The 24,547-nt window shown below is 39.7% G+C and overlaps 1 protein-coding gene across 4 annotated transcripts in view; it reads right to left on the bottom strand.

Moving 5' to 3' along the window:
- Positions 1–1,347: 1,347 nt before the first annotated feature.
- znf516 (zinc finger protein 516) overlaps positions 1,348–24,547 on the bottom strand; it is a 42,217-nt gene continuing 19,017 nt past the window's right edge. For 2 of the 4 annotated variants that reach the window (XM_058377770.1, XM_058377769.1), the window contains exons 2-5: positions 19,147–21,053; positions 13,843–15,069; positions 10,486–10,590; positions 1,348–3,642 (exon numbers count right to left, since the gene is read on the bottom strand). In XM_058377770.1, the coding sequence (XP_058233753.1) occupies positions 3,446–3,642; positions 10,486–10,590; positions 13,843–15,069; positions 19,147–20,827 (3,210 nt within the window). In that variant the 5' untranslated portion in view covers positions 20,828–21,053 and the 3' untranslated portion in view covers positions 1,348–3,445. Of the gene's footprint in view, positions 3,643–4,881; positions 4,961–10,485; positions 10,591–13,842; positions 15,070–19,146; positions 21,054–24,547 lie in introns of all 4 variants that reach the window. The other 2 variants (XM_058377772.1, XM_058377771.1) reach the window with 2 other exon arrangements.

Here is a 24,547-nt window from a genome sequence, read left to right as displayed (position 1 = left end):
GCATTGTAAATAAAGTACACTGCTTGGCTGTTATAAGTAATAATGCAGCCTTAAATCAGAATGGAAATAAATGTCCAAATAAATCAGGAAGGAAATCAGCAATCACACCAAGGATATGAAATATTAGAGGTAAACTTTATTTTGGGAGGCTTCAAACTTAAATAATGGACAGTGTATATGTGATGGAATGGATCCAAACATGTAACTGACAATTTTGTGTAGTTCATTAAGTTATGGAAATAAATCTGGCAAACACAAAACTCATACCACAAAAAAAAAGAAAGAAAAATCCATACATTGAATTACTACTGCTACTCGAAAGCACAAAATAATGTTATATAAGAAAGAAATAGAGGGGAAAAAATAACTACTGTTAATGAAACATTTTAATCAAATTTTCAAACAGGTGCTATTTCACTCATTACGCTCTGTTCTAATGCATCTAGGTTTTTAGCTCAGCAAAGAAATAATTGAATTCAGCATAGGATCATTTGTTGCTTAAATGTTCAAATAATCAGATTCATTGATTTATTGGGTTCCACTCAGCAATACCTCACAGAAGGGCAGGTGACAAATTAAAGGAAAACAAACTGGAGAATATGATCGATGCAAAGTTATTCTGACTTCAATCATATGTGAAATCATAGAGTTATTTTTAATACCAACACATCTAGATTATGTTGCGTTTGATTTCGAATAGAATTTTCAAGGCTACATAGGCTCCAGCTAGATTCCAACCCTGAGCACATGATTATTAGGAGGTATTGCTTACAATCTTAGAATACGCTTAAACAGACGAACTGCTTCGTTTTACTCTCTTAGAACTAGTCATTTTTATTTTATTCATGTTGAAAGTTGAGTTTTTTTGGCTAGCTAGCTGGACCAAGCTGAAGAATATGGCTTGGTGTGTCAGGTTTACAGGTTGGGTTAAAATGGTGCATTTGTTTCAGCAGGTATGAAAGAAATAAAAATATTTCTTCATCAGTGAGAAAGAAAAAACGTTCATCCCTGCAGTACAGCTCCAGAGTTCTGGTGAGAGCTTCCCGACTCCTTATTAACACACATTTTTCCTTTAATTTGTCACTCATCACTTGACTTTCGTCGCATGCACACGATCACTGTTCACCGTTGTGTAGGGAAATTTGACCTTTAACCTTATATTATCTATCACTTTAGATAAAACTACCTGACAAATGAACATATACATACATACATACATACATATATATATATATATATATATATATATATATATATATATATATATATATATATATATATATATATGTATATATATATATATATATATATATATATATATATATATATATATATATATATATATATATATATATATATATATATAATGGGACTGTAACCAGGATAACATTATCGAGATGCCTTTAGGCTAACAAATATTTTTTTTCTTTTTTTGGGGAGTGGGATCAGTAAGTATTCCTTCATTACGATTCAGCATATACATTGCAATCAGGAAATATCAAGATAAATGTTCACTGTCAACTACTGTAAATATATGAACGTAATTGAAACTTGCACAACCGTGTATTACTAAATATGTAAATACCTAAGTATATTATTCAACATTCATAGAAATATATGGCCATGAATTTCCTTGCTTTAAGTATTTACCATCTAAAAATATGGCATTCTAAAGCTTTTTAAAGGCGTTATAAAACACGCTACCGCTTGATCTATAGATCTGATCAGAGCTATTAAGCTAGTTTTCTATAATGCAATAATTTAAACTGAATTAATAACAGAGAAATTGCAGTTCTGTACATTTATTATCAAGTCCTCCAGCAATAACTTGACTATTGGGGGAAAAAAATCCACCATGGCTTTAAGTCCTTATGTGCCATCAGCTTACATCAGATGTATTTTTTTAAATCTTTTTTTTCTTTTGAGATTTTAAGATACAATTAATGGTAAGTGATAGAATCAAAACTCAAACTAAGGTAAATCACACAAAACAAAATAGAAATTGGATTATTTCCTGACTTTCACAGAAAATAAGACATTTCTGCACATTTATTTGATCTCAGAAAAAAAGATATTGGGCCCAATAATGTTAAGACTTGCTTTTTTTTTCTTTTTTTTTTTAGAAAACCGGCATTGATTTTATAAGACATTGGCTTCCATGAATTAAGAAATTGTAATTCTGTTAAACTTTAAGAAATATTCTCGGTTGTCCTTGTGGTGGAGCCCTTAAAGGTTCTTTGTAGATACCTGCCTTTTAGGAACCTAAAAAACCTTAATTATCCAATGAAGCCTTGAAGAAACCCTTATCTAAGAATGTACCAAAACATCTTCTCTGAGCACTGAGAGAGGATTGCTGTGGATTTGGAGTCTATCCCAGGAATACTGGGTTCAGAGAGGTGGAGTACACCATGGATGGGATTCCAGACCATTGCTGGGCGCCATGCATACACACCGATGGGCAATTTAGCATAACAAACGTGTATTGTTTTTGGAGGTAGGAAAAACCTATTGAACCAAAAGTAAAATGGGGAGAACAAATGAATGGAAAACTCCATACAGGATTCAACCAGGAACCCCGGGGGCCATAAGATTGTAATGCTGCCTACTGCCCATGCTACCCAGTATCACCAATTTTCACATGCCTACCACACTGATAATGCATGGTTTCTAAAGGGTCCTTGATAGGTTCTTGATGGCTTTGTTGGATAATCAAGGGATCCTATCTTCTGCAAAAAGTTTTGACTTTTTGAATTTTTTTTTTGATGGATTCTTCCAACAGAAAACTGAAGAATGTTAACTGTTTTATACTGTAGACTGTACAAACCATAGTCTCTGAAATCATAATGACATACCGTGTGTATAATGTCAGAAAGATAATCTGAAGGTTCTGTAGAAGTACCACAATGAATCTACAAAAAATAATCATCATCATAATACAGACTTTGGAATTGTATCTAACTGAAATCCTGAGGAGTAAAAGATACGAACACACAAGAACACTAACTAAGGCTACCACTTGAATTTGTAACATCATCCTGGCCATTATTTGTAAGGAAGCAGCATTTGTAAGGGATCCACTGATGATAATTTAGGACAGTGCATAAAAACCTACAGTACTTTGCGTCAGGTTCAACATTTCGGTCGAGTAGGAAATGAGTTACGAGGTTAAGAAGGAAAAATGGAGCATATTAAAAACATTGGTGTTTCGTTTGCAAAGAAACAAAAGAATTCCACATGTCAAAAAACATTGACATCGGCTTCCAATTACAGTTGGCACAGAACCTGAAACTAAAGACAACCGAACAACTACAATATATACACTTAAGTGTTTACGTTAAATCAGCCGTCCTTGGTTACGTCTGTGAACACATTACCCCGGAGGAGATAACAGATCTTTGGATGGACATGTTCTCCTCTTTAACCCGTGTAGCCGAGGTTTTCCTGTTCAGGATGTGGTCGCTCTGTGGGATGATCCGGGACTGGAAGGGTGTGTGTGGTCAACAGATGGGGCATGGTGGAGCCTCCTGTCAGGGTACTGGGCATTGTCAAAGGTGAGCCGATGTACAGTCTGGACATGGGTTTTCAGGTTGCCTTTCTGCGAGGCACTGTAGGGACAGTACTGACACTGGAACGGTCTCTCACCTGGAACAGAGACACACAAGGGCAGGCCGAGGTCAGAGTCAAGATGAGACATTGCGAGCAGCGAGAGAGATTTTGGCCGGTGAGCTGGCTGTCAAAGTGATACTTTCCTTTTTTAGGAAGAAAACAGAGGCAGGTTGGGAGCGCAGGGGGTGGAGGAGGGGCCATAGCCATGATTGATGAGCTGATGACATGCCATATGGAGACGGTTGACTGTTCCCCCTGAGGGGAAGTCAGCCTTTTGTTTTCTGTTTCTGTCAGCTGCTCATAGAAACACAGAAACCCACAGACACGAGTATCACTGCCTACCTTCCCCTGAGCCATAGAACGTCATAACGATGGTGGATGTTGAAAGTCTGGGCACATGAAGTTTGCACTGAGAGGAAAACTTGACAGGCATGCACACACCTAAGCTTTTGCTTTTGCCCATCTCCTTCAGAGTAACGGAACAGGTATAATTGTCTCGGCCCCGCTTTTCTCTGCTTAATTAGACTGATGCACTGCGTTGTCCTCATGCAATTGCATAAAAATATCCCCCCACACCTGAGCAAAACAAATGAGTCTGCCATTCATTTGCTCCATATTATTATTTTTGAAAAATGAATGAATTACCCACTAGGAAATAATTGTCATTCCGAGAGGCTGAAAAAGGGGGCATTATCATAAATCACATCTTATAAAAAAAAGGAGACAGACACTATTAATCAAGACTATCTGAGTCTCGCTAGCAGCATGATAAGGTCTGAGCCAGAGTGAGCACTCCTCCCAGGGCAGCGGCCCTGGCTCCCCAGGGGAAAATAAAGTGAAATTCCGTCCAAAACACAACCCACTTAATTACATTAAAGGTTATTGTCAGTACATCACATAGAGGCTAGAATACATATTTAATTTGACCTTTCCTCTCTCCCTGATTTTACCATTTGTCGTATGCAACACATGCAAAGGGGGTAATTCATTAAGGAAGGCACCCTTGCTGCAGTAGGCCACATCTCTTATTGTTAAAGCAGACGCAATACATTTGTCCTTCCAGTTTTCCAGAATACTGGGCACAATGGGACCTGTTTATTTTTAGAAAGTTGCGTGGCAGCGGTGGTCATAGCGATCACACATAATAGCTGAAGCGACATCACAGCACACAATACAGTGGAGTATGTAGAAGATGGTACTAATGGTCTAGATGAAAACACACATACACACACACACGCACTCACACACCCTCCCCAAACAAAAAAATCAACATACTTGTTGGGGGGCTTCTGCAAAGGTTGGACTCCCAGGAGTCCATTGCACTCTAACAGGTCTGCAGGAAGAAGGTGGCCAGCTAAGAACACAAAGTACTAAAAATTAAAAACAAAACTTTTCAAACATGAAAAAAAGTCTTTTTCTTGGGCTATTAAATGAGTATCGCCATGACAGATGTACATTAGACACACGTCTATAAAGACTATGCAGAACACTGCTTTGTTTCAATGAATGAATGTTAATAAATAAATGGTACTGAGACTGTGTAAAGGTGCTACTTCTAGAAATAAACAGGTTCTTTAATGGTTCTAGCTTTCTAAATGGTTCTACTAGAAACCCACTGTTTCCCCATTCTACATAGAACATGGTTTCTATCAGAGAAACAAACCAAATATCTCTTTATCATATCATAACAGAGCATCATATCATGTACATCAGGTACTAACAGAAACAGGTCCTGTATCACACACAGATTGTGTTTTTGTGTAGCCTAATGTCCTTAGTATTCTTTTGGTGTTGGTGGATTAGCTAGCTAAAATAAAACCTAGTGTAGTCCTGTTTTTCATTTATACTTTTCTTTTGGTGATGTTAGTGTTCTCTCTCTTGGGTAAGACTATCTTGCTAAATATTCTGTGTTTGTTCTGGTTCTATAAACCAGATGGTGCCACCCATTCAACCCACAATCTTAACATTGTTAGTGTTCTCACTCTCACATGAGCTCTTAGTCTCCTGTGGGAATGTAACATGATGCTAGATGGAGTCTTTTAAAAGAATTGTAAAAGAGAAACTGCCAGAAGGACGAAAAAGGTCCCCCAAAGGCTGAAATCCAAGCATGTGACTAGATCTGAAGCAGACCATGCCCAAGCACTGATCAAATGTCTCTATTGCTTCATTGACTACATAACACATGGCAAAGTCGACATATGTCATATTTGAATGTGATTAGGAAGATGAGACATCTTCACTGAAGCCCCATACAATATTAAACATGTTTACGGTTTATGTTTAAGGAACATCTGCTATCAATCTCTATTACTTATTTTGAAAGTACAGATAATTTCATTGCCTTTGCCTTAGACAGTGCTGCATATCTTAGTGACGTGCATAGAAAATCAGGCTTCCCTACTGTTTTAAAGGTCAGGATTTCAGTCACTGCACCAAGTGCTAATACAAGATTCCAGTCAGGGACATCTGTATACAATGTGTCACATGGTTAGGATCAGATCATGCCTAGACAGTCAATCTAGACACAATAATGATTACTTTTATTCGGTCTCACTGTCTAATAATGTATTTATAGCCCATGATGTGATTTCCTCTTTTCAACTAACAAAAGAGGGACATGTATTTCTAAAGGCAGATTGCCTGATTAAAAGGACATACCTCAAAAAATAAACAGCTGTAGCTTGGCTCCTCATTTTTAAGACACACTGATTAAAAAGCCAGGTTAAGGCTCATTGGAGAAGAACGTCAAGGTCAAGGCCAGTACATCTGAGATTTTAGAAGAGATCATTTATGAATGAACTTGAAAGCAAGACTGTCATTCCCATTTTCCTGACTGAGCGGCACTCACAATAAACTTAAATTCAATTAGTTACATGGAAGAATTTTACCATTTTGAAAACACACTTATTCAAGGCAATTTTCGTTTATTTTATTTATACAGCTGAGGGCCTTGTTCAAGGGCTCAGCAGTAGCAGTTTGATGGTCATGGGCTTCAAACTTACAACAGTCTCAGCAACACGCCAATGTCTTAACCACTCAGCTACCATGTCCTAACTACCATTTGTCCATTGTGAGATTTATGCTCACGTAGAAAGTGTCCTGGTCAGACTCCTTGTAACAGGAATGTCAACAGGAAAATTTCTTACAGCTAAGAAAAGCAATGTTTTCATTTTAAGAAAGAAAGACAACTATCTTTCCATTCCGTCTTCAGTTTAAGGCTAAATTATCCATCATGCAAATAATCTATAGATCTATGGAGACCACTATCTAATCAAAAGTTCCAGGGTTTGTGCTTCCTGAGAAATCTTTCTGACCCTAAGCTTCAGCTTGTTCCTAGCATTTACAAGGTGGGTTGATGCTACTCAAAGTCCATTCTGAATTGATTTCTAGACAAACTTAGATTACTATCTCAGGCTCACACCTAATAAAGAAACTGGCTATTTTTTGCTGCAACAGTGGTGACTGATGTAACAAACTACACCTTCAAAATCAAGTCAAGTATTCTCATCACAACTGGCTCAAGGTTTATGATGGTTAATGAATAAGGACATACAATGAGGCATGAGGCATTCGACTTCATAGAGACAACCTCACAGATGGTTCACATGGACCTCCTCCACTCACATGACCAGAGAAGACATTCTGCTTAGGGGCTATGCCCTGAAAAGCCATCCTAGTGATGTCAACCTCCCATAGCCTTGTATGATCTGACCTTTGATATGATTACCTGGAATGGTCTGATATCTGTAATCTTGGTAGCTGCCTTGCCTGCTATACAACCAGCAAAGCATTTTGAGGAGTCTCATGCTTTATCTGTAGGTGCTGATTTGTGACCAGATTAATATTACAGCATCAAATAGACCTTTTGTTTGACAAACCAAATGTTTGCTTGTCACAGAATTAATGGATAAGGACAACACCCTTGTTAAGGTCATACTGGAAACCTATGAGAATATGTGTGTATTCGACTGCCATGTAGAGGTTTTTATTGGGACTAGGTTGCAGGACTGGACAGTTTTTTTTCTTATATGCAGATGGGAGCAAACGGTCAGATATGAAATTCACGGGACGTAAAAAAGGCCAAGTTCATTAACATGGAAGAGTGGTGGCCACAGCAGGTTGCTTGCACAGGGGGTTGCCATGTTCATTCATTCATCTTCAGCAAATTATCCTGTCCAGGGTCACCGTAGTTACTAATCTTTTTGTATTTGAGAAACAACTAAGTTAATTACAAAATGTCGGAGGAAGGTATGAATAACTCTATTAAGGAGTGGGTGAAATTGATCAAGCAGATTGGTCAAGCAGTGATGGATTAATGGTAAAGGTTGAGAGTTACTGATCAGGAGGTTAGGAGTTTATGCCCCAGCACCCCCAAGATGCCGATTTTCAGCCGTTGAGTAACCCTCTCTGCCCCAGGCACTGTATCATAGCTGACCCTGTGCTCTGACCCCAGCTTCCAAACATGCTGTGATATACAAAGAAAAGACTCACTGTGCTGTAATGTATATGTGAAAAATACAGGCTCCTTCCTTCTTTCTGCAGGAGGGTTTCGTTAAAGTGGACTGGTCAGTATTCCTTTGTGGGTAGATTGGTTAGGTGATTAGATTAATCATTATACCAGGAATTTGGCAATCTTGTTGGTTTTGTACAAGGATGCTCTACTTTATCATCTGGTAGAAAAACATCAATCCAGTGCCAGGTTTTACAGCCAGAACATAATGTTTGTTGGTTTACAGGTTTAGATTTTAAAGGAAATTTACTAATCTGTTTTTTTAATTATTATTATTTCTGTAAAGAATGTGTTGAAATTTAAAACTGCTTCTTACATAAGGTATTTTTGCATTTATGGGATTTGTATTCAAAATGTTCAGCTATATAGAACTATGGCTCTTTGAGATAGATGCCTAGCATTTTTCTAGAATAAACAGGATCTGGAATTATGGAAGTCATTTTTGCAATTGACAAATGTGTGTTGTCGTATGTTCAAATATGAATAATACAACACTGGCATTTTCATTGCTACAGTGTCCTCAGATACATCACACATGCTCGGATTAGTATGTCAGCCTTTGCACTAGCCATCTGGCAGCTTTTTTTTTTTTTTTTTTCATTCACGAATCAAGACTGCAAATCTACTGCCTCATAATTCCAAAGTTCTTTGCTGGTTTTGGCTCCCTCTCCTTCCAATAAAAGACAGATGCCATCTTGTAACATATTTATGATTTACATTTTGAATCTGAAATAAAATACTGATTTTAAAGTAAGAGCTCCTTTAAGAGCAGCCGGCAGCCTGACCGTGCAAGAGACTCACGCTCATCCAGCATTAGCCTTAGATTAGCATCACCGGTTAGTGCAGCAGAAGCAGCAGACAGTGAGCTGAAACTACCAATTTAGGCTGACATACAGAGTTAGCATATGCTAATGGAGGCCTGGGGCCCCTGCCCCATTTCATTTGGACACTAACACTGAAGCAAGCAATCACTGATGACATTGATTATAACTCCATGCGTGGAGAGAAGCCTCTTTCTGTATAATGTAGCATTTGGCCTCTGTCACTGGGGATCAGGCTGGCTAACACAAGCAACCTTCGCACATTCTTCTAAAAGAACTCGCACGTCTCTTGTGCTGCCTGCTTGCCTAAGTGCTTCCAGTCTAACTGAGTGAACAGAAGTCTGCTCTTTTAATGAAAGATACCGGGTTTCAGCAAGACTTTGCTTATAGATTTTGTAGGAAATTCTTAGGGAATTCAAGTCTGAGCAAAAAAAACAAAAAAAAAAATCACTTTTTCCAAATCAAAGATTTCAATACCACTGTCCTGTGTTTTAAAGTGAACACACTACAGATGGTTTATTTCCTCCCAAAGCAAACCCCAAGGATCTTTTACATAATGTTTTACACCACTGACTGTCATTTCTAGCATTCAGAATTCGATCCTGCTCTTGAGATTTTTAATTCCTTGTTTTTTTTTAATACTACGAAGTATGCCCTTATCTCCACAATATCTTCTATTAATAATATTTATGTAGGCATTGAAGAATATGAATGCACTATGTTACTGTGTAGCTTGGCTTGGGAGGACTGTTACACTTTGGTGGATATTTTGTCAGATTAGTGAAACGTCAGCTCACCCACATAAGTCAAACACAAATATGTTTCTGGAGGTGAAACAAAAGTAAGCCAGCTCATCCAAGGACAGAGAGATCACTCACAACTGCACTGACACACAGACACAAAGAAATGTGAACTCGGTGACTTGAGCTTATGTGATTTCAGAATTTTGATGCCTGGTGATTCAGTTTCAGTGTTTACCGATGGAAAGGGTTTATCACATAGTGTAAATCGTCTGTGTTTGTGTGTTTAGAAAGCGATTCCATGACTGCGGTACCATCAAACTTTAGAACTGTTAAAAATTCAGAATTAAAAATATTAAGGAAACAAGCATTTTATTATCAACAAAAAAAAAATTACAGCAAAATCAGGCAAAAAAAACCCCTATTTTCTTCTTTCTATTACCTTCGGGAAATTAACGTGATGCTGCTTAAGATGTGAATTGTAGAATATTCAGAATATTTTATAGGAGTAAACAATATTTTGAGTAACAAAACTTGAATAAGGGTAAAATTAAAATGTACTCAGGCATCAGATATTAAATAGATTTTTACATGAATCCAACTTTAATGAGATCCTTAAAGTGTTTAATGTTGAGATTTCAGCCTAAAATGTAGGTATAGTCGAGTGGAGCAGGTAAAAATACTACTCTGTTTTATACTGTTTTAAGAGATTCACAGAGAAACATGCACACAGACTTGATTCACTAAATAGGAAACAAATGGCACCCCAATCATGGAATCATCAATCCGGGAAAGAAAAAGTCCTTACCTGTATGAGATCTCATGTGTGTACGGTAATGACTGGGTTGGCTAAAGCTCTTCCCGCACACTGGACAGATGTATTCTCCCTCTTTCTGCCCTGACCTCGCCATACCTAAAACCCACACACACACACACACACACACAAAGAGAAAGAAGAGGAAAACTAAGTTGGATCGTATGAAATATCCCGCAAGAGAAAGACAGGGAGAGAGCGAGAGACAGAAAGAGAAGCAAACATCATTAGTATGTCTTATGTGTCATTATGTGAGCTACCTTGAGGGCCTGGATGAGAAGCTGTCTGGCTGCATCATGCGAGCAGTTCTGACAGGCTGACACACACAAGGCCCCACACAACCGCATAAATTACAGTGAATTAAAAGCCTCGCCCTGTGATGTGCCCTCATCTACGCTACCATGTCACATGTCAGGTGTGCCATTCTCTCCCTCTCTCTCGTTCTCTGCCCTCCCTCCTGTTCTCTCCCTCTCTCTCTTCCCCTGCCTTTGCTCTTTTCTCCTCTAGCCGAGCAGCTGGATGCTCTTTTCCTGCCTGTCGCTCTGGCTCTGTCAAGCCTCGTCCGCTCGGCCGATTTGCTAGGACACCCATGTGGCAGCAGAAGGGCCCGCCGGAGAAACGGGAACAGAAGTGGAACTTGGAGTGGTCCGCCTTTACGCTTCCCCCTCAGGGCTGGTAAAAAAGAGCACGCACAGAAATGCTGTCCTCTTGGCTCGTGTCCGTCACTTGGCACTGGTTGCCTCTACCTGCTCTGACCCCTGCGGCCCTGCATTGTCGTGGTGACAAGCTGTGACTGAGAGTGTTGGTGGCAGAGCGAAACCAGGCCACCTTTCGTAAACATGAGTCTCCAAGTTATTAGCATGCATGAGCTGCGCTAACAGGAAGAGCAGCGGACGGCATGAACAAAAGGGAAGCCCGATGTTAGAAAGGTCACTGTATTGTATGTGACTTAAAGGGCTAAAGTGGAGCCTGATGATATCAGGCTGGACAGCTGACAGGAACTTCCTCTGTCTCTGTGTAGTTTAACACTCAAACCCTGGCTGCGTCGGACAACAGCCCCACAAATTGTCTTGCAGCAAAGAGGTGCGGAGGAAAAAAAGAGAGAGAGAGAGAGAGAGTCAGTAATCACCATTTTTTTTTCCAAAGCAGCTGGTGGCTTAATTTGACTCCTCTTGCTCTTTCACTCTCTCTCTTCCCCTCTCTGGGCTGCTTTGCATATTTGTAGCATTGAGGCACTGTGAGCCCTCAGAGATTGCCTGCCATGGCATTGGAAGCATGTTGTTTAAAATGCCTCTCAGCGATAGCTGTCTGAAATGTTTTTGCACATTTTAAGAGTTTGCATAAAGATGAAGACATTACTCAATAGTTCCATTAACCTTTTGAGGCCGGGTGTTTGTGTGTGGTGTGTATTGGTGTGTCACATCAGCACACGGGGATCCCACCTCATGCCACCAGAGGTCTCTGTCTCCTGCATACTACCAGCTTGTCCTAGTGACTTGTTACTCTCACCTGTTCCGTGTCAGGCCAAGATCATAATTTTACTTAAGCCCTGTTTGGTCTTTTTGCAAATTTGCTGTATTTTTATTTATTTTGTGCTTTGACAGGTTCTAGTTTCAATGTCTAAAATGTCTGTTCAGGATTATTTGTTTTTCCTGTATTCAATATGAAATTGCTTTATGTGTTCATTCCATAAAAAAAAACATCGGAGTGATTTCTAGTGATTTGGACCATGAATCTAAATCTCTAACGACTTCCTTGATTTTTCCCTTTAGGAAAATCCTTAAAGGTTCTTTATAAAATCCTTCCTGATACCCAAACGAATGCTTTCTTGTTTTCTCAACCCTATGCCTATTACGCCTGGACAGATACCTGCTTTTTATTTATATATTTTTTCATTTTTTTTATTCTAGCTTAACACCCCCAAACCCTGGCAAAAAAAAAAAAAGAAAAGAAAAATGGAAATGATTCCAGTAAATGATACAATAATAATAATGACAAATACAACATAAGATGTTAATTAAATAAGGGACAATGAGCACAAATAAATAACTTGGATAAAAGTCAATTAAAATGTTGCCTGGAAAAAAAGCATGCATATGAGAAGCCAGCTGAATCTTAGAAACCATCAGCATTTAATATGTGTGATGTACAAGTGCAATAATGTTTTAATGAATGTTTATTCAGTGTATCCCGCTGTGTTGTGTAAACGCAGATCAGTTATGGAGTGACAGGCGATAGCTGTGCAACAAGTTAATAAATGAAGTCACTTTAAAGTGATGCTTCAGTAAGCAAGAACGTCTCATTAGGCAAATATGTTTGCCCTTGATTCCTCCTGTCCTTATTTGCTTTTCTTGCATGCTGCTTTCTTTTTTTTTTCCCTGTTGCGCTAAGATGCAAATAATGCAAAAATGGAAATAAGACAAAGTAACAAGAAGCATTTTTTTTGTCTAAAAATATGCATAAATATGCTAATTACTGTACAATCATGGCCAATCTTACAATTGTTATGTATTTGAACCTGACATATATTAAAATTTGTCTGTCACATGCTAATCACTCACTCCTATTCCAGTGCAATTATTAGCTCCTCTTTCATATACAAGAACACTAAAATAACTATCTGAACATTTGGAGTCCTTATATCTGAATTCAGTTCCAAAAGCAAATGATTTAGTAATTAAAACAAACTCCTGAATGCCAAGAAAATTTGATTTCAAACCTGCATTAGCTGATGATCGTATATTTCTTTATTTGTTGACATTAGGGATTGTATTTAAAGGAAAAATCATATCCCAGGACAACCTGCATATTAATCTTTAAAATTAGACTGCTAATTAGCGAAGCCTCTGCTATAGTTTCTGCTATAAAAGAAGAAGAAGAAGAAGAAGAAGAAGTGTTTTAGAGCTGCATGGCTGTCTCCACTTCTTCCACATTAGATTTTTCATTATTGACAGTTAACGTTATTGGAAAAAAAAGCTCTTCCTGTTTTGTTTTTCTGAGCTAACACTGAAAATATGGAATATTTTCTCCAGTTGAACACCACTGTCACTATGCTAACGATGTCCCAGACATCAGCATGGTAGATGTGTGCTAGCTTCTCACAGGAATAATAAAACTACAGAACGTACCAGAATCACTAACCACGACTCTGAGTGTGTTCTCAAAGAAATGTCAATCAAAAAGAGAATGTTTTGTAAATAAACATTTCACATTATATACATTTCTAGAATATACATTTTGGGCAAAAGTGTTCATTTCCTCTATCTATTAAAACTTTTGTGCCCCCCCCCCTTTTCAATGTTTTAACGTGACATGTGGAAACCTTTCATTCAGAGTACTTCCTGTTCTTACCTGCTGGCTCCATCATCATGTTACTAAAGCCCCAGTGATGATAAAGCGCTGCCAAATCATGAGGGCTGCAATTCTTCAAGAAACTGTAGATGTCTGTAAGAGCTCCTGGACTTTCTCCTGTCTGCTGTTTTTTATTTTGAGAGTGTGAGGACGATCCACCTAGACTGAGCCTACTCCAGAGGTCAAATCCAGGTGAGCTGTCTGCATCCTGGGCTGGAGGGTCAGATCGGCTGGAAGTCTGAGGTTTGGGACTTCTCTGTTCGGAGGCATTGTGCTTGCTGGTGAGCATGAAGCGGAGTCCCTCTTGGGGCAGCAAGCTACTTTCCATTAGTCTGCTTCCTGTCTTTGGGCTTCCAGTCTTTTGGGGACTTGGTGCTGGTCTTGCTCTGCTTGTCGATGAAGTGAAATATTGGTTGGTATCCGCTTTGCTCTTGGAGTTCTTGACTTCATCTATCCGGGACCTGCTGGGATTTTGCTTAGAGGAGTGTGACAGTCGTCCAGAATGTTGACCCTTGCTTTGTGAGTAAGTGGATTCAGCGCTGCTGCTTTGAGGTTTGTCCTTGGTCCCTCCAGGGCTTAATTCAGGAGGACTTGTGCGGAGGATTCGTGTCTGAGGCAGCGGAGGGCAGTCCTTGCCTTCAAGAAACGGAGGAGGTCCGGTGCGTCTCTTGAAATCAAGAATCGACTTGGGTCCCTTAACGCCATTTTTAGGAGCCCATTTAGGGATCAGAGTGGTGCTGTCAATTTTATGTGCAATTCGTTGATGGATCCAGAGAACCTCAGGGTACAGTGTGGCATGGGAACAGTATGGGCACTGATGCCTCACTAGACCATTCTGTACTGAGTCTAGAGCTCCAGCTTTGTCACTTTCAGCCTCCACAGAAAGATTCAATAAGCTGGCATCCATTTTGTCAGAACTGGCCTCTCCCTGCTCTTTGCTCTTCTCATCCTCGTTCTCATCACCGTTCTTGGTGCAAGGTGCTGTGCTGCTTAGTGCTGCCCTCTCTTGGTGGGTGGAGGTGGTGTAGGGCCAATAGGGCTGCTGGAGTAGCGCGTTCCTCAGCCTGGGGAAGCCACTGTGGCTGGTGGAAGGAGTGTGACTTTGGGTGATCATGCTGGTTAAGGCCTCGTTGCTGATAGCTGCATGTTGAATGCGTATGTGGGACACCATGGCAGCTGAGTCAGCGGTGCTGAAGTCACAGTGGTCGCAGGTGTATGGCTTTTTATCTATGAAGACAGAAAGAGTAGAAAGGAAATTGCATTCACATATACTTAGATATTAAGCAAATATTTGTTGTACATAACAAAACAGTCTACTGAACTATATATATATAACAACGTAGCTATTAATCAATTTTCATTTGGATAATTTTATCATTTGAGTGCAAATGTTTGCACACCCTAGGCCAAAATGAACAATAGATTCATTTCCATTTCACAGACGTTTCCTTTGTTATCACAAGTAACACTTTACCTAATACAAATATTCTCCAATAACTTGTATCCTTAAATGATTAAGCCTTTATAACTGGAACTGATTATTCCTTCAACTCATGGTCTCATGATAATGATGGAGAGCAGCAGTACTGTAATAAGCTGTATATGATCTACATCATCAACTTTTCATCAAACCATTCCGTGAGCGCTCATACCCTGTGGATAAGTGAATATCAGCCTTCTGGTGGAGACCAAACCTATCAGCATATACATGCTATATTATAGGTTATAGGTGATGAGATATAAGAAGTTTGTATAGATTTTCACTGACCCTTCTTTCTAAGAGGATAAGTGGATCCAAACTATAGCAACACAATAGCTACCTGTACTTGAATAACTAATATCTTTGACTATGAAGACAGACACAAATTTCTCATGACACAAGTCTGTGGTACATGCCATTCCCTGTTATACATAATGCATATAATCTAAATACTTGGATACACTTAAATGGCTGGCTGAAAGGAACACCAGTGCATTTTAGGCTCCACCAAACTGGTACATTTCCTAATTTCTGAGTTTGACCACAAGATGGCGGCACTTCACTGTAAAAGAACAGCTCTTCGTTACATTTCAGTGATGTGACACATTTAGCTAAGTAGAATTTCCCACCACACACACACAAACACACACACACACACACACACACACAAACACAAACACAAACACACACACACATCTTTAATCCTAGAAATAAGTGGTTATATAGACGTTCACAGTGATGCAGCTGCATAAAACCACTTGCTTTTTTGTGCACACAATGGCAAATAATTGTACTGTAACGTTTGCTGTTGTTACATTCGAACAAGCACGTTAAGTAATTCAACCACAGAATGGGGTAATGTGTGTGAACAGTAGCTGCATCCTCCCACACATTCAGCTGTGAGAACAGAAGAACATAAGGAAGGCATAAGAGGGAGTAACTGAGAGGGCCTGGGAACACAGCCTGAACCCACCTTCTCTCATCTGTCACTGAGATGTTTGTTTACATTGAGTTTGTCTGGAACCAGCAGTATCCTCTCTCTCTCTCTCTCTCTCTCTCTCTTTCTCTCTCACTCTCTCTCTCTCTCTTGCTCGCTCTCTCTCTCTCTCCCTCTCTGCCATCTGTTTTGCATTTGGTGCTTGAGCCTGGCTGCTGTATGGCTCTCTTTTGGCCTCAGAGGAACACTTTTTCAGCCAAATCAGAGTAGGAGGTCCTCACACATTAACTCTTCACAAGTTTCATCATTATGACCATTCCCATACATTACATTTCCCCCTACACACGGATATCCAGTCTTGTGTTAAAGTGAGTTAAGGGGTCAAAAAAATTTTTTGACCCATAACTTTAGTCAGTAGTGAATACTTTCTCACACTCTCACACACTGCTGTGAAATTCTCTATGGTTTCTTTTTCATTGTTGTTCTTGCTGTTGTTTCATTCAGGACTAAAGATATGAAAGGGAGCCTTGTTATGTTTTCTACACTGGATGCTTTGAAGCAGGCTACTTGTTAATGCACACTAATCCTTCATTACCTCAGAAAATGGAAATGGAAAGATTTTGGTTTGACATTTGGGGTTTGGTTTGGTTTGAAGTTTGAAAAACAAATTTAAAGGAAAGTTCCACTCAAAAACAAGTTAAATATACACGTTTAGCGATTCTTGTGCTAATTTGTTGGTTGGTGCTGTATTTTCATTAATCATGTGTGAGAAGATAGCAGTTGGTTGCTGCTATCATTTGAGAAAGTTACAGGAAAAACTCAGGTCAGCAAGTTAGTAATCTATGAAGTAACAAGCGCAGTGGCTAATGTCGGTATTAGCATGAATGTTGAAGCTTTGAAAGTGGATCTGTTTCAGTACTGTGTACAAGAGGTAAAAGTGCTGGACAAACCACTGAAGATCACATATCTGTTATAGATATTGATCTTCAAGCCATTCACTACACAACGAAAAGTACCTTAATAAGCATGCATTTATTTAAATTGGCTGTGGTTATACATACATGGCTAACTAACCTGAGTTTTGGGACAAATAAATTGATAGAAAGTTGTCAGGAATAATGACTTGCACTGAACATTTTGTTTTTGAAAGATCTGAGAAGTTTGGGTGTGTTTTCACAAAAGCTCTGTATAGAAAAGGGAAGAGGAGACTAAAACGGACATAAAAAAAAAATCAAGGGTTGTCTTCCTGAGACAGGAAATGCTAAAATAGAATCATGCAAAACAGGCACATAAGTCCATAGTCAAACAAGCCAGAAAAAAAAACAGACAAAAAAATGAGCAATGCTTGGTACTCATCCAGGTGTTTGGATTTAGCCCTGGCCCAAGTCTGTAATCTTTAAGGGAAAAAGCTGAGCTGATTCACAGGGGTTTGTTCTTTTAGTGAGAGGTACACCTAGCAAAGTAGATGTGTAAAATAATTATAATAATAATTAAAACATTCATCTAGCACCTTAGATCGTTCTTTGGTTTGTTCCACTGGAGAACCTTTAAAGGTCTGGAGAAGTGATGGCTTCCTTTTTCCAAACCTACCACTGATCCATGAACCATAGAACCATTTAAGGAACACTTTTTACGGAGAACAGAGGGGCTGGTCTCAACAGAGGGGCTTCGAAGAAGCTATGATCTCTTAACAATCTCTTTAGTCAACATGAAGTCAACGGTATGTCAGTTGTTAACTACAGACACTTTAAAGGTTCCTTCAGAGGGTCAAAAAAAGGTCCCTTCAGCAAACCCTGGAGGGTTTTATGGAGGACCATAGGCTTCAAGATGCCACTATTTTAGGAAGCTATGATCTCTTAACTATCTCTTTAGTTAACTAGAAGCCAAAGGGAAGCCTGTTATCCATAGAACCATTATGGTTTCCTTCAAATGGCCAAAAGAAAAACCCTTTAGGGCCTCCTTTAAGGTTTTATGAAGAACAGAGGGCTTCAAGATGCTGCTCCTTTAGGCTGTTGTCCAGTGAATCTTTAAAGGTTCCCTCAAAAGGATCCATTAGGTACTATGAAGAACAAGAGGATTTTATTTTTAAAGAAGGTTCCAAATATCATTCCTTATGAAAGTCTTAATTATCTATTCAGATTAGACAGAGATCTGAATGAGTAACAAAAGGATCCATTGCCGTATAATTATCTGTGCTTCAAAATTTTCCCACAAGATGTCTCCCTCCTCCATTACTCAGGAACCTGGTTTGCACAGGGAGTAATATGCACATCCCTAAACACACATGCAAACCCTTTGGCATAACAGTTTCCGCATGCTGTAAAGGTTGTTCTTTACTTGGAAACTTGGGAACCCTTTTTACTGCATTCTAAACACTGCAAAAGATTCAGCACAACCCAGTGAATTCACTTCTATTCAGCTGTATTGCAGGGAGTGAAAGACACGTCTGTACACAAGTGTCATTGCTCAGTTTAGCTTGTGAAATCAAACAAAGAGGATGTATTCTGTATTTCAACACTTTCTATATATATATATATATATATATATATATATATATATATATATGTATATATGTATATATATATATATATATATATATATATATATATATATATATATATATATATATATATGGGGCAGTGCCTGAGCCTTCCTCATAATGTCCATCATTAATGATTCATTTAAGTACCATTTCTGGTCATGGTGTCTGGTTATAGTGTCAAGATAAGTGTACCATAATTCTTTGAATTCACTACAGACTATAACATTCTTGTATATATTAAGCAGTACCAGCCTGAAGCAGCTAAATCAAAATAAAATTTTAGTTCATTATTCATGCATCCTAGATGACCCATCAAGAATTTTAATGAAAATGATATTCTCTTACCTGTACCTTCAGGGTATGTTGTCTGACTTTGGTCCTCTGAAGAGTCCACAGGTTTAGAAAGACTGGGCTGTGTTTTAGGAAAGAGATTTTGGAGAGAAACCCCATTTATGCTTTCACTCATGCTGCCATGTCTTATGAGCATGTGAATCACCATCTGTTGCTGAGTTCGGAATCCTTTTCCACACTCCAAGCACTCAGAGGTCTTATTCTGGGAATTTTTACGGCTATGGCGAGAAGAGGGGCGATATTCAGAGTCACTCAAACTCTCCACGTTTCCACCCCCCATCGATGTCTGCCCACTAGATCTGTGTTGATCAGTGGGAGTGCTGGTGTTGCTTGACCCCTGGGTCACTGCTCCTCGCTTCTTCTTATTAGGTATAGTTAGAGTGGCATCCAATTGTTTCTTCCGTTTCTCCTGTCTCAGCAGTACATATTCACCCTTTTTCTTGTCATAAACCACATCTGCATCTGCTAACCTCTCCTCCCATCCCAGACCTTTTTCAGAAACCTCCATCACCCTGCCTCTGGTAGCCAGCTGCCAGGCCTGATAGCTGCTAACAGGGTCCAACTCAGGGATTCTCTTTCCAAGCCTTCCCTCTGAGAGCTTCTCCATGTCACCTGCCATTCTCAAGTTCAGGCTCTCAAGGAAGCGTCTCTTGGTGAGAGGAGATGGTCTTTCATCAGCACTGTTAGCAGGACTATCTGCATTCTTGTGGACTTGCTCATGAAGCCGCAGGCTCTTGCGATCATGGAAGAAGTTACCACATTTGGCGCACAGTTCATATAGGCATACGTCGTTTACCAGGGAAGCTTCAACCTGTGTCACCTCATTAACAGTCACAGGAAGTTCAGAATCAGTCTTTGGCTTGGTCTTTGTGTTGTGTGTCTTCATGTGGCTGCGCAAGAACCATGGTTCACGGAATCGCCTGCCGCAGATGCGACAGCCATGATCCCTGGTGTTTTGATGCTTCTTCATGTGAGCTTTGAGGAACCAGGCTTGTGTGAAGACTTGGTCACACTGATCACATGGAAAGTCCCCTTTTCCAAGCTCATTCTCTTTCTCTGCTTCCTCCATGTTGGGACCTTCCTCCATAGTGGAGTTTTCCTCTGTGGGATGTGTGTTTTGTGTTTCTGCCTGCAAGTGCTCCTCCTGTGAGGTATCGTGAAAGTCTTGCATATGCTGCTCCAACTCAGCTTGACTCCGGAGCCTCTTCCTACACAGTGAACACTGCTTGCCTCCCTCACTGTTTGCCCTCTCTTTTTTAACTCCTTTCTTTCTTGTCTTAGTTGTTTCCTCGCCACTGACCACTTTATTGCAAGCGGAGGTGCTTTCAGTTGGGCTGGAACAACCACCTTGCTCCTCAGGTACTCCTCCTTCTTTGTCTCCTTCATCTTCTGCCTCTTCCTCATTAACCCCAGTGCTCTGACTCATACTATCTATCTTGTGGGTGCGAATGTGGGCTTTCAGGCTGCCTTTCTGGGCTGAGCGATGCTGGCAATGGGGGCATTTGTACGGCTTCTCGCCTGTGTGCTTCCTCATGTGCTGGGACAGAGAGCTTAAGAACAGAAAAGTCCTGCCACAGAGGTCACAGTTGTGAACTTGATTCTTTTCCCCGTCGGGATCATTAGGAGAGGTTTTGGAGAGGGAGTCATCTGTGACCTCTTGCCGCTCAACCTCCATGTCAAACCTCGAGTGTTCTGCTTTGCTGCTATCTTCTGTCTAATTTGTTATGTCCTAGTAAATCTGTGTCTGTTCTGGTCATACGTCTTGAATGGAAGTTCTCTTTGCAGAAAGTATCATTGCTGAGTGTTTTATGACAATTCTGTTGCTTTCCACTTGGCTACAGCTGGAGGAACGTCTGCTAGGAATCATTTTTACCAACCGGAGACCTGCTTCATTCTGGGACCTGTTGAGCAAACAAGGACAATGTTATAGAATGAGCCAGTCTATCAACTATGTTTGTTTGTATAACAGATTAGCAAGCATTAACAAATGTGCATTGGAGTGGCGCTTAAAATATATGCTTACAATAGGTATAATGGTCAACATGCACCTTTCCTGCTGTATGTAAAGTAGCACATCCATGTCTACGATTTTTTAAAATGTTGTTCACCAAATGCACAATTTCTGGTTTTCGATGTCCAATTTTGCATAAACTACTAGTCATCTTAACCCAGGCAATCACATCCACATAAGAAAAGAGATCAAACACAAGGTAAGTTATACTGCTATGACCCAGGACTACAAGGGGGTTAAGTGCTATCATTCTTTTGTTTACATTTTTCCTCTATACAAATTTAAGATGTGATCAGTGTGCTGTAACTGGACACGGTGTACTAAGCACAATGGACTCTATTGATACACTATTTAACAAGGAGAGCAAGAGAGAGCAAACATCATTAGTATGTCTAAAGTGTCATTATGCGAGCTACCTTCGGGGCCTGGATGAGGAGCTGCCTCACTACACCGTGTAAACACTTCTGACAGTCTGATGTTTCAAAGAGGCACAAGCAAAGAGGGAACTTTCTAAAGCTCTCACTAATATAGCAAAAGATGTAATGTTTTTTTAGGGAAGGGTTTCAGAATATATTATACTACTCACTCTTTTTAACACATTCTCCCAAATATGCGCAAACAAGCACCATAAAAAATGTTACTCATAAGCAAAATAATTTCAGCCACTCCATCAAAAAGGAACTGGGAATATTTGTAATCACACACCCCAGTCAGGAACTGAGGATTTCCTGCCATTTTGTCTTGCTTTTCATTTGTTCTAAACAGACAAATGATTTCTCATTTTCTAGGGAGTAGTTTCAGTGAATACACATCGTGTTTGCTTTGAGATTATTTCCTTTTATCACGTGTTTATTTAATGTTTCAGGAGTTGAAGAACGTTGTGTATGAACTTGTATGTTGTTGTTAAGAATGTTTATTGGTGTGTGGGAGCATGTAAGGCTTTGTCTTGAGGACAGTAGTGCCAGTCTCATCCTAGTCTGAGATCAGCTTCCTGGTGTAGTCAGAATGAGTGATGGCTGTGTGCTTACAGACATAAACCGTGTGTGTGTGTGTGTCTGTGTGTGCACTGAGGCATTAAGCACTGCATTCCCCATGAGCAGGACAGGAGAGGAGTTGGGCTGGGACGAAGCCTCAGGGCCAACCCTCCCTCTTTCTAACCAATCAATAGTCCATTATAAAACAACTGCATTTCACCACACACTCGGACAGAAAAACGCAGCACTCGACTGACTCAGAGAAAACAGACTGAACAAAAAAAAAAAAAAAACATTACATAAACTAACAGCAGTTCATTTTTAGTGGCAAGGGAGTCAAAAGTGTATAAACTGTTTAAATAAGAGTTACAGTATTTCAAATGCAGTTGCATGTTCCAGTCAATTTCATTTTTAAATATTTTTTTCCTAAAGATTAGAAACAGGATATCAACTGAGATCATCATAAGCACTCTGTTTAGCTATTTGGTATATAAATCCACAAAAACATCGAGTTCCAGTTACAATGCTACTGGGAGGTATGGGAGATGTGTAAGAGGACAGACACACACACACAAACACGCAAAACAACAGCAGTGGGGTTATTATTCAATCGTGCTTGTTCTCCGAGGGCTTACCTCAGCGCTGCTGACCTACTTATCCCCAGACAGTTGAGCTCATCTTGGGGCTCTATCAATGCAGGATCAGTGCATTTTTCAAATTGAGCTTCTGTTTCCGTGTGTGTATGTGTGTATTTGTGTGTATTTGTGTCCTTATCCAAATGCTCTGTGTACCCAGATGCTCAGGGACAGATATCCAACTACAATGTGATCTAGGACAGGCAAGACAACGGAAAAGTAAATTACTGGAGACAAGCCAAATGCCAAAGAATTTCTCTCTCCTGTTTGATTAAGCGCTTTGTGTTTGAAAAAACTCACCCCTACCCCTCCACCTGCCCCAAAAAAAATGACAAGAAAGAACATGGATCAGTGATTTGCTTATTTAGTGAAATAAATAAGTCAGTCGTTTAGTACTGCTAGCAAAATATTCTAATGATAACAATAATCCTGCTGAAATATACAATATGGTTTAACTAGGAGTGGCCATGGTGCTGTTTCAGCATTTTCCGACTGTGGCTTTAAGGAGCTTGGGTCTCAAATAACCTCGTAGGTCATAGTAACCTCTACCTAATTAACGTTTGGCAATGTATCATTGATTCGATCAACATTTGGTGTTGTTTCATTGATCCCCCCCACAACCTCACCCCCAACCATTACTATCATGAAGTCCTAACTGTACTTATCCTCTACTCGTTAGCTCTACTAACTGTGTAAAGCACATTCTCAAGAGCAAACGATTCCCAGTAGGTTCTCCCTTTCCATTTCTCAAACTATCCAGAGGATCCCAAATCCCCCAGTCCACAACTGCATTGTGTGTCTCACACCAGAACTGTCACAATAGTTCATGTCCGTACCTCCTCCTAGCAGCAGGGAGTAAGGCAGCACCATTGTTAGGGTCTGGCCTTTGCTAAGACTGAGCCTGAAGCTTGTCTTCACAGGAAGACAAAGAAAGAACCATCTCATTTCAGTCCCTGAATCCTAATGGCGATCTAGATGAGAACTCTGAGAAACTGAGGCTAACACTGTAATATATATTATGCCCCAGTGCACCAGCGGTTGCCACCGAAGTGTCTCAGAAGCATACACCCTAGGGCGTTTGTAAGCGAGGAGAAAGAGAACTGCCTGACAGCAATGCTTTTGGTTTGAATTGCAAACCAAAAATTCCAGATTACAGATGTGATCATGAGATAAAAGCGTGAGGCTAAAAGTTACAGCAGTTTCTATTCGGTCAGCGCATGAAGCTCAGTGGTGCTGCTTTCACATGGTGAAGGGATTTCTTTGTTCACTCCGGTTTGTTACCCAGAGCCTCATGCAATTCCACAGACACACACACACACACACACACAAATGCAGGCATAAAGCATAATTCACCCACCAAAAAATATATACATATTAATGAAAACTTTACGGCCATTGTCTTACTACACTTTTACACAAGAAATAGCGCAAATTAAACAAAAAGAAAACACCACAGGACATATAACTAGTAAAGGAATTCATCATCCCAGTTAATCATCATTTGAAAATATCAAATATAAATATGCCTACAATTTTTTTCTGTGACACAATTATTGTCAGATTTGTACACACTATTTAAACAGTTGACATTGCAGCATTTACAGTCCTACCCTGCAGTGCATCTATTGTGGTGCACTACATGAGATTGCTGACATAATGAGTACAAATATGACTCCAGTTACAAGCCTTACAGCATAATCTGATTTCATTTTGTTTTCCATTTTTGAAGCACAAAACGCAATTTCCTTAAGATTATACACCCGAAAATGAGTAGT

The sequence above is a fragment of the Hemibagrus wyckioides genome, linkage group LG24, assembly GCF_019097595.1.
Source record: "Hemibagrus wyckioides isolate EC202008001 linkage group LG24, SWU_Hwy_1.0, whole genome shotgun sequence".
Classification (NCBI taxonomy): Eukaryota; Metazoa; Chordata; class Actinopteri; order Siluriformes; family Bagridae; genus Hemibagrus; species Hemibagrus wyckioides.
This window is presented reverse-complemented; position numbering and strand designations above follow the sequence as displayed.